At 42.1% G+C, this 11,665-nt stretch overlaps 1 protein-coding gene across 1 annotated transcript in view; it reads right to left on the reverse strand.

The window, feature by feature from the left end:
- Positions 1-464: 464 nt before the first annotated feature.
- The window catches only part of runx2a (RUNX family transcription factor 2a), a 48,439-nt gene continuing 37,238 nt past the window's right edge, over positions 465-11,665 (reverse strand). The window contains exons 6-8 of the mRNA XM_035431708.1: positions 10,276-10,452; positions 8,875-9,036; positions 465-4,996 (exon numbers count right to left, since the gene is read on the reverse strand). Of these exons, the coding sequence (XP_035287599.1) occupies positions 4,503-4,996; positions 8,875-9,036; positions 10,276-10,452 (833 nt within the window). The 3' untranslated portion in view covers positions 465-4,502. The remainder of the gene's footprint in view (positions 4,997-8,874; positions 9,037-10,275; positions 10,453-11,665) is intronic.

Below are 11,665 nucleotides of genomic sequence, written 5' to 3' on the forward strand. Positions count from 1 at the left end.
AAGAAAACAGTCAAATCCACTAGAGAGGGCAGTGTGCTGCCTGCCGGTGAACTTTACAGTTCCTTTAATAGACCCACATTTCTGCAATGTTCAGGAAAAATATTCTTGACAGTTTTTAATATTCTCATCCAATCCACCCTTCACATTATTTAAATCTTCTTTTCTGTTTTCAGCACAGCAGAGAAGAAAACATTTCAAGACAATAGCACATCTTCTAACAACTGTGAGCTCTAACATTCTTTTTGTGATGTATGTCCATTTTAATAAACTATTGTGTTATTTGGAGCACATTTGTTGCCTTTCCCCCCAAGTTATATCACTAATTTAGGAATGGAAGCCTTTTTGAGCCTGTAATATTTGCTACATGACAGATTTTCCCCAGGAATTTCAAGACAAAAAAGGTAGGCTGTTAAAAAAAAAGAAGAAATACAATGAAAGAGCTCCATTCTTACAAAAAGGTTTTTTATTCTTTGAAAAACAAATATTACAACCAAAACCAGACATATCAGACCGCAAACCGGTCGGTGTGGCTAGTTTTTGATCATCCTGAAAAAGAAACTATTTCCAAAATCAATGGAGTATCAGACACAAAGACAATCTGAGCAAACAACCAAACTGGACAGTCTGTACAGGATGTGCTCGGAGCACGACAGATGACTCAGTTTTTATACATGGTACAATAACGTCTTCTCTTTACCTCTGTTTGCAGCACTCGGAAAAAATGAGAAGTGTAACAGAAGAACAAACTCAGAGTAAAAATGCAAAACAGAGGTCTGCATGGAAATACGACCGGCAGATTCTACATCCAGCATTGTGTAGATGTTTATGATAAAGTCTGCTGAGAAAGAACTTCCATTATGTAAACAAAGTCCAGCTCTTCTCTCTGTTTAAAACAACATAGTGTTATAAATCCTTGGTTTCAGAGTCAGAGACAGCAGTATGTTCTCATCAGAATCAGCTATTCTGCTTCACGATCACACGTCTACTTTTGTAATATTGGATCATATATTTTTGCAATATCAAATCATATGACTGCTGTCACACAAACATACACCAGGGGGCATTTCAAGTCCTCATTTAGCCAATTTCCATCTTCCCTTCACAGCCCAGGGACATTAAAGCCTCATATTACAATGTGGTCCAGAACACGTACATATGCATCTGTGCTGGAAAGATCATTTCATTTGTGTGTCAATAACTGTATATCCTCCGATGTTCACTTTCATAAGTCTTTTAAATGTAATTCAATTTGAGGCACAAATGTATGGTTTGTAGCCATATTCTGCTAGGGAATGCAAAAAAGAAGAATAATTCTCTGTTAGTATGTTATGAAGGCACTGATCCAATGTGCAGCCTTCTTCAAATTTGGTTTATCTAACTTTTGAATAAGGAGGGGAGGTCTAATTGTTTAAATATTTCAAGCATCACCAGTCTTTTGTTTAAAGTAACAAAAAAACATGCTGAAATTGGTTAAATACTTAAACACTTTACTTTTAAATACTTAAACAATTTGCAATAAATTGCAATTCATTTAGAATGAAAGAAGGCAAAGGCTTAATTCAATCTTATTGCAATTTGCTTTGGCCATATCTTTGAGGGGCTAATACAAGCATGTCTTATCTTATTCCTTATGTTCCTACACTACGTATTTCATAAAAGTAAAACTCTAAACCTTGTGTCTGTCAGGCACTAAGTCAAGCATATTGTACATTGTAGTTCAGGACTAGGTGCCAAAGTCTTATGCTGCCCAAGTTTCATGTTTGGTGATATTGCAACTGTGGCCTCTAATGAAGACTGTACTGTCCACGGACCCATTTTCCAAGAATTTATCAAGGCCTCAGGTTTTAGAGATGAAACCACCAAACAATAAGTGCCATACCGTACATATACTGTACACACAAAATCATTATTATTACATATCATGCTTTCCCTGGGTGCTGCCTGCAGCCTGTTTTTTAAAAATGACATTTTACAAAACATTTTTAAAGCATACCTACTGTACCACTCATTATAAGAGTATAACATTGTTATACATTTCACTGAAGCCCTTTTCACCAATAATTAAAAAAATATGAATACAAATATAGTACCTTTTTTCTTTTTGTAAAATAGATGACATTTTGAAATGATAGCATTATTCTCATGAATCCTGTAGTCAGACACTTTCATATAAGTGCTGATATAAAATGACTGACACAGGACATGAATATCATTCATTCAACAAATAAAGGAATTCTGAACACATTAGGAACTAATTCTTTTCTCACATCAAAATAGCTCAGGCAATAAAACAATGGCATTGCACTCCTTTTTCTATTAAATGCCATAGTTTCTTCAGTTTTAGAGGGCATTTGATTTGTTTTTTCTGTGGAAGCACTAGTGAAAACACTTTCAAATGTTTTGTTCAGCATACTATGTTAAGCACAACTTTATTGCTTACTTTTCATCTTTTCACTTTCCTTGAACGGAAGTCTTGAAAGAAACAGAGTTACTATAGAAGTCAAGTTACTATAAAACCCGAGCATATGAAGAAATAATTAGTTGAAAGTACCCGTTACTCATTCAGATAGAGTCAATGAGTAAACCTGTGCCGTGTGCAGTATCTGCATGTAAACTAACAAAACTTTTTACAGCCTGTTTTTTATTATGACAATAATCCTGCAATATGTCAGCTTTCCCTTAAACCTGTACACACTTGAAATATTTAATTTTACCTCAGTAATTTGTTTGGGATCATAATTTAAAGGTAACATATCCATATACTATTATAGACTAAGTAAGAATTATTTCAAAGGTAATGCTCCAATTGAAGTTCAAAGGCCGGGTGTGAGATGACAGAGCAAACCTGCCTATGAAAGAAAAATCAAGCAGTGAGAATATTAAGGAGGGTTTTTGCATTCTTTAGTGAGGCTAACCTCAAGGGGGAAATCTCAGAATGGTGTTTTATCCATTATGATGCAGACAGAGAAACTACTGCATGTAGATGATTTTATTGTCTCATTGTTGCCTGTTTGAGATTTCGATGGCGACTGAAGCCTTGTTCATGTTTAAGCGCAAAGCTTGATTATTAATGTGTCATCACCCATTCATTTTTAAGTGACCTCCAGCTTTTCAAGATCAAAGAGAACAAAGATTGTCCATGTTTATATTAGTATTTCTATTTTTTACACATACTGTAAGGCAGTATGTATATAAAATAAGAAAGGCTCACAAACTAGCTTCAGTTAATGAAAATATTCTAATCCTTGGGTAATTGTGGATTTTTAAAGAAAGCATGTGAAAATAAATTAGTTCAAGAGAAGGAACCAAATATAATTAACTTAAAACTCGGAGAGAGGAGAATGCCCTCTCTTCATCTACAATATTGGTTTGCCATAATGGAGGGAAAATATAAGCCTGTTGCATATGATTATCATGATCATCCTTTTCACAATACATGTATGTACAGCTTCATTACACATTAAATACAATGTCTCAGAAAGAACCAGCATGCATATTTCAGCTTTTAGTTTTTGCTTACCATGATGTGTGTCTTGACAGCTCATGTTTGCTCTTCCAGTACCGTACTGTACATTACTGTAACTCATAATAAAACGAAGTTTCAGATTGGTGATTAGGCCAATGAGATGGAGATGTGTTCACAAAAAAACTATTCTGAAAAACATACATCTTGTTTTTTTTTTTTACAAATCATAGCTGACAGTTAAAAATCTGACCTTCATAGTTTTCTTAACTTAACACAAGTTAACAAACAGCATGTCTTTGGCTGCTTCAAAATAAAATATATTGCTTAAATTACTAACATGAATACATTATTAACTTATAAGAGATGATTCAAAAATAGTATTCAAGCGTCAAAGAGTCCCCTTACGCTAACATTATATAACTTATGGCTTTATAAGACATTTAATCTGCGCCAGATTTCCAGCTACAATTTACCATTTAAATAAAAGTCTGTAAGACAGCACAAACACATAGATGTACCGCTGGTGTTCAACATGAACCTGTGCTTCTGTCACATGCTAAAATACAGCCAAGGCGAGTATGGACATTCAGTGTTAAAACTGAGTCAAGTTCAGTTTGTATAGAAAAATATGCTTCGATGACAAAAACTATGAGCGGGGAGATGCTGCCGCTGGCTATGACCAGAACCAGCAGTGGAATGTGGAAAATATGGGGGTGACGCCTGTACCCAGTGCCGCTTTTATCTGCCCCAACCCCCCCCCCCAGTGCAGCTCTGAGAAAAGTCTGCTCTGTTCCAGTCGCACACAGGTCTTCAGTGGCAATGGCGTTCAACGGCGAATCCTGGTCACCACTGAATTTATACAAAAAAATAAAAAAATTGATGGTTCCTGTAAATGGAACAATTATTCCTCATGATGGTTTGTGCCTTAGAAAAACAACAACAAAAAAAAAAGATCCTGGTTTCTGACTGGTGATGCTCTACTTGAAGGCTGTAGGGCCCTTGAGTTGACTCCGGGTCTTCTGACCATCAGGCGCTTTCAGTATGGCCGCCAAACAGACTCATCCATTCGTCCGCTGGAGTTCAGCACTGTCGGTGAGCTGCTGTGGCTTCCGTCAGCCTCCGTCACCTCCGCCTGACTGACCAGGGTGGGGTTGAGGGAGGAGCCTCCAGTGGAGACGCTGGTGCAAGGAGGGAGCATCCTGGACGGTGAGCGATCCCCCCCAGGGACCATGGAGAATTGGTACGATCCAGAGGAGGCCCCATAGTAGAGATAGGGTGTGCTGCTGGTCTGGAATGGTCCACTCTGGTTTTGGGTGGAGCCAGGGTAAGGTGGCGGCAGGTATGTGTGGTAATGGCTGGAAGATGACATGCCCAGAGACATGGCAGAGGTGACGGGGGTAGGCGTGTAGGTGAAGGTGCCAGGGTAGTGCATTCTGGGATTGGAGAAGCGGCCCTCGGTGATGGAGGAAAGGCCAGGGAACTGCCGCTCAAATTGCCTCGGGTCCGAGAAAGGGCTCAGGTCAGCAGCACCTGCAAAAAATGAAATAATGAAAAAAAAAATTTAATGGAATTCAAAAAATAAATCAATTAATAAAATGACATACAGGTCCAGTATTTACGACACCTGTGATGAAGCTGGCAAAAATGCTTTTTTTCTTTATCAAGGGTGCCAATCATTATGGACATGACGTGATAAATCCCTAATTTATATGAAAAAATAGTTATTTATTTTTTCCCTTTTCCTTTTATTGTGAAATCTATGGGATTTATATTACACACAGGGTAATAATAATAATAAAATGATAATGAAATCATTTGGTAAACCTGACCATAACTCTATCCCACTAACTCTTAACAGTGACATGAATTCACTCCAGCACTTCACGCCAAACAAGAGGCTCTAACCAACGGAGCCAAGATGTGTTTATACACAAAAATTAAACAGTCCAATAGTAAAATCATTCTCTCCATTAGCTTTAAGCACTCAGCTCCCAACCCTAGAAGCGATAATAATGGATATACTGCTGAACATAACGCCTTCGTCAGCACTGTCTGGCAGCATAAAATAAAATTTTGGATCACGGAGGGTATAATTTCATTAGCAGCCCATATTTTGAAATTAAATACCAGCGTAATAAATCACATGCACACACACACACACACACACATACACACACAGGCTGGCTATGCTAAGCTGAATAATTGCATTATTGCTTCCTTGTGGACAAAAAAGCTTCATGGCTTTTTTTAATAGGGTAGCTTCACTAACACAGCACTGGAGAAGTTGATAATGGAGAAGTAGTGAAATGTTCTTAATCGGTTTTGAAGAATTAATTGGCCACATTCACGCCGCATCAGAGAGACTCTGCACAGGAGTTATGGAACAGGTGGGGACGCAGGTATGAAGAGCTTTTTGATCTTCTGGCTTTTTGAAGTTGCTCTGTTGGTATCTGAATAATAATAAATGCCCCGCGCGTCTGAAAAGAGACTTTGAACAAAAGCGTCGAATCAAAAGAGCCTTGCTGGCCTCAGACACTTTCATTCTACACCCGGGTGGCTATCAAACCAGGGTAATCAAAGACAGATTTGTAATAAAAAATTATGAAGATTAAAAAATTTTTTTTGACTCCAGTAAAAACTTATTACATTGTATTTACAAAGCATTCCTGTAAAGTTTGTAGCTTCATATTCTTTGACAGAAAAAACTGTTTTTTTTTTTAATGGATTGTTGTTCAGCGTGTTCAAGTGCGAAGTAAATGGTCGTAAGTGGGGACATGATCCAGCCATGGCCTTGGTTGAAAAACATACACAGATACAAAGAGGTAATGATTATGAGTGTCATCACACTCACATCTTGCCCGCAGGAGAGTTCCAAAATCATGATGGGAGTGATGGGTGTGGCCATATCTTCTTTCCTGGGAGTTCCACAGAACTCAGTGTGTTCATAAACATGTGCATTTGTGTTTGCACATACGTGCGTGTGCACGCATTTCTGCACATTTTCAGAAAATCCAGCAGGATAAATTGGGAGCTGCACATATGGAAACACTTTCTCTTTTTTTTGCGAAGAAAAAAAGTTTCCATGGAGACACATAATGGGTCCTGGCCACCCTTAGAAGTGGCTGCGTGTCTGCCATTTGAGGGTGGGGGGGTGGAGGGGTGGTTAGATTGCCTCTCTCAGACCTTCTCTTGGGTTTTCTAAAAATGAAAAAACCACTAACAGGCTGCTCTGTATAAGAGTCCTTGGGGCTGTCCCCACAGGACTTGGTTATGGGCCTGAAGCAGGACGGTGCGGGTTGGCCTGCCCTGTGCCCGATAACATGAGGCCCATTAGAACTACTCCCTCCTCTCAGTTTCAGGTCTCTGCCCTAGAATCCGCCCTGAAATCAAGTCTGTATTGGACACAGATCATCCCTACGGTTTGAGAAGTGGTCTTCTAGAGATGGTTTATCGCTTGTTTCTTCCTTCATATATTTATCTTGGGATTTTTAAAAATCAAATTCTCAATCACTTCTAATGTACAGTGATTGTCAGCTGGTACCTAAAAATGTCACTGGATTTGGTGCTAAGCTGCAGAATTAGCAAACAAAAAAATGAAAGTATGAAGTAACATATCGAGTGCATTGTCCTCAGCAACAGCTTTCTGTGTGGATATCGCTTCTCTATTGACAGTACTAAATAAAGGTTCCCTCCAGCCCAACCTTAGGCAGCAACCTTCATTGGACATGTAGAGTGACAACTATGCTAATACTGTGACAACTTCTCCTGATATTATTTACTACATTGAACAGACCTTGGCATTCCCTACCTGAAGAGCCACCAAGATCAATCAGGTTACATGGTTATTCCTGTAATCAGGAACATACACCATAGAGTCTAATTCTATCTGAATGAAGAGGTTTTAACTCACTGGAATACAATTTCCTCACAGAAGAGAAGCAGACAGAGCAATGGGGAAACAACGAGGGAAGTTCAAATATGAAATACTAAACACAACGTCGGCGGCTCGGACAACATCTTTTCCCTCCTGTCGAGTGGCCGTGACCTGATACGGCATGCTGGGAAAACTGAGATGCCGGCAGCCAGATAGAACCATGGCAATAAAAAAAACACACACACACACACACACACTCACACCTGAGACAGTGAGTCAGAGGCGAACCACGCCCTGAGCCTGTTGCCCCTGAGGACAGCAAAGCTCCACGTCCCTTCGAGATTAAAGACGGCGAAACCCGGAACGACGGGACTCCGACCGAGCGTTGGCGGGGGCGGGGGCGGGGGCGTTGCAGTCGCCTCGCGGCTCAGTGAGAAATGGCTGGAGGCAGAGCCGCGAACAGCGCGAAACTGTCCGGCAGGAGGTCAGACAGGTGCACGGGAGAAAACCCAGCGTGCGGCCAAACTTTAAAGGAGCTCTCTGGTAAAGCAATAGAAATAAACCGGCAGACGTGTTCAGAAGCACCTCGGTTATAACAGCACGCTGAGGCTCCAACGGCCTGCCAGTCAGTGCTAAACGAGCCGCCCGGATCGCTAAAATTGACCCTATTGGCACCCATTGCTGAGAAAGTTCTCAAGATCAAAGCCTTCGGTGGAGGAAACGACTAAACCTCATTTTGTTTATGGATTAAACCCTTCTCTAAACGACCTTCTTTTTCTGTGAAGGCCCTTGAGGCTTGGAAACATTGGCACCAGGTACATTTTCCACGTCTCGAAAGGATTTGTTAATAGGAAGAAATGAAAACTACGGTTTAGCGTAAATTTGTGGGTGTAGACTCAGAGGTTTGAACACACAAACAGAATCATTTTTACACAGATGAAGATTAACCGACAAATTGAGGAGAAAGCACACAATCCGGATTTAGAGATAAATTTGCCATTATTCACCTACTCAGAAAAACTCCTTTTCTATGGGGACTCAGTTTTTACACATTTTCCAGTGATATAGACTGATGTTCACGGTAAGTGCTGTTATCTCAAGGGCACTACAGCAGGATCTCACCTGGGATTCAAACCTACTACCTTCTGGTTATACTACAAAAAGTACCTACTACTCCTGACCCCTCAGCCTCCGACCCACTGCACCGCAAACAGAACCACCCCCCCCCCCCCCCCCCCCCCCCCCCACACACACACACACCCACCCACCCCTGCCTTGTCCCCGTCCCCCTCTCACTTATCAAAGTTGACCCCACAATATGCTTCTCACCATGTGATTTAGTAGAAACATGCGTACACCTGGTGGGGCAAGGTGGTTTGATGGGGAGTGGGGGAGGCAGGTTTGCAGAGAGATGGGAGTGTGAGCTTGGTGAGATTGGGCATCCAGTTAGAAGTGGGGAGGGACAGGCTCAGGGACAGATGGGGGGGGGGGGAGTGGGGGCCGGGTGAGAGACGGGTGGGGGTAGGTGGGTTACCTGACAGCCGGCGTGGCACATCGCTGATGGCGGGGAGCCCTGTCGCGCGGGTGGACGAGAGGGGCGCGGTGGGGTGGATGGCAGGGGGTGTCACCTGGCTCAGGTAGGGCGTGTAGGGCTGCTCGTAGGACCAGGGGGGCGGGGACTGGGACTGCCGTGGGTCTGTGGAGAGAGACGGGGCAGCTGTTCCTTAAAGGTGCATGTACTGTAACTCACAGAGCCGGCACTATGAAATGCAGACCAGTGCAGCTTCATTTTGTAATAGAGCTCCTTTCAACACTGCGACTCTGACAAAGGCCATAAACCTGCATATGCAACTTGCCGAGGTAACTAAAACCTTGACAGTTAATGTCTGATAACGATGATGTCTGATGATGATACGATCAACAAGACACCACAAAAAGATAAGCAACATTAAAGCAACGTACTGTATGCTTTGCAGTGTATACTTATATACTCATGTTTAAATCTTTAGAAATCTCATTTAGCAACTTAGAAATTACAGATTAAAATGTATAAACTACCTGAAAGACTGTTGTAAAGCACCAGGGCATATTCTATATCTTGCAACTCTTCACACTTAGTTTGAAAAGATTCTGTGAAGTAAACGAAAGCTAAATTACAATCTTACCTTTAATCTCAGATCAAATTATCATATTTCTCAGACTGACTAATCAGTGCACCGCCCGGGGAATGCAGGATTAACTCAAACAAATTTCGTTGGCAGAGGTACAGCAGAGAGATCTAACTGCAAAAATACCAAATAAAACCAATCGTCTCTCCACTGGGCGACACCAGTATTCAAATTCAACTTTGCCCGAGCCAAGCATGCCTTACTGTTCCACCGGTAAGCAAAGTGCCTCTGCTCGCACAAGTTCGGCTGGCCTCTGTCCAAGGCAGCGCAACACACCGACATTCCCGAGTGAACCGAATTTGCATAGCAGCCTGTTCTGTTGAATTGCAGATCTCTGTTTACAGTAGGCACTGTTCACCGTGTCAAAAAAACAGCTTTATCTCCAGAGAGACTAAGAGCAGGAAGTACTACGGTTTTTCAGTTTTTGGACTATAGATTAAAAAGACACAGTGATCTGACTGTGACTTTCAGACTGTGGAACTCACACGGAAAGTGATCTCCTCTTGTTCTGATTGGCAGCATTATGGAACAGAACTCTTATACACTACGCATGAATTTTATGAATAAGTACTTAATTTTCATGCGTTTCATGAGAGGGAAACTTACGTCGACAGGATTTGTTCATTTTTATTTTGATAAATAAAAAAACGTTTTTCTCAGGAAAAGTGGTGTCACGTGACTGAAGCAAGGCCCACATTCAGACTTGCACCCTCTTTCTCACTCTCTCGATCTCTCTTTACGCTTCCCTCCTCTCTTTCTCTCCTCACCCGATATCTGCGTTTGTCCCTGGGGGGTGTAAGAGTTTGGCCCCGCGTTCAGTGTCGGGCGGGGGCTTTGTGTCGGCATGGCGACCCTCATGGTGGTGTGGCGCAGTCGCTCCAGCTCGCTCAGGCGATCGGCGAACAGGCCAGCCTTTGGCGCGTCCTCCAGCTTCTGCCTGTGTCCTGCAAGGACATCGCCATTGTCATAAGAAATGTTACAGTTATTACGCTCACGGACTGTCGACTAAACTTAATGATAATTATCAAATAAAAACCAGTTTTTTTTTTTCATTTGGGCTCAGCCTCACTGCACCTGCTTTTATAAACAGCGAGCCACACCCTTCGCCTGCCCTCCTGTCTGTTAGAAAACATCACTTAGGAGACAATAACACGTTAAACCCAGCCAACTTCTATCTGCACAGATACAAAAACCCACAGCTACCGGCAAACAGAACAGAGCCCGTTTCTGCCACTGCAGTGAACAGTAACTTCGCCACTGGGACAAAATGGCACAGGCCATCCTCCAGTAAGGAGCACCTATCCCAGCATGCACCTGCCCCAGCCCCTCATTCACTGTGCCTCAAAACACCACATGCCATACTCTGCTATATTCATGTGATAAAGGCTACACACACACGCACGCATGGAAGCACGCACACACTCACACACACACACACACACACAGACACACACACTCTATACTATGCGTTGGCAAAGAGGGCTGTGTCTGTTTTAGGATTTCATGCCAACTTCTGCACTTAGCTATTTAATTAGCTCAACAATTTATGCAATCCGACATTTCAGCCACATTTCTTCATGACAGGTGATGATTTCGTATCATTATATGAAATACTGTACTAATTGAGCCAGGGCAATTAACCCAACCTAACAATTAACCTAACAAAAACAACCCAACACACCAGCCCTCCACAAATGGATTGCCCACCTCAGCACTATACACTGCAATATTAATCTGAAAGCCACACACACACACACACACACACAGACACACACACACAGTTTGACTTGGGGTACTGTTATTGTGCCATATGCAGTGAGAATAGAGAGTTTCATTGGCAGAAGCCTTTCTGTGCCTTACAGTGAGAACAGTGTGATACATTGGGAGAACCATGTCTGTGTCATACAGAGTGAAGACAGGCGGAGTGCCCTCAGAGTGTCAAGCCCATTCTTCTCAGCAGAACAGGCCTTCCCGTCAAACCTTGTGAAAAGTTGGAAACACATGGCAGAGAGAGAGAGAGAGAGAGAGAGAGAGAGAGAGAGAGAGAGATGCCTGCAGGACCTGGCCCATGACCAAATGGCAAAGTCAAAGCTGCTCCCTCCGAACTCGCTAAACCGGCCCTATGCTTGGGCCCTGAGCAAACAGCAAACTCCATTA

The sequence above is a fragment of the Anguilla anguilla genome, chromosome 1 (assembly GCF_013347855.1).
Source record: "Anguilla anguilla isolate fAngAng1 chromosome 1, fAngAng1.pri, whole genome shotgun sequence".
NCBI lineage: Eukaryota > Metazoa > Chordata > Actinopteri > Anguilliformes > Anguillidae > Anguilla > Anguilla anguilla.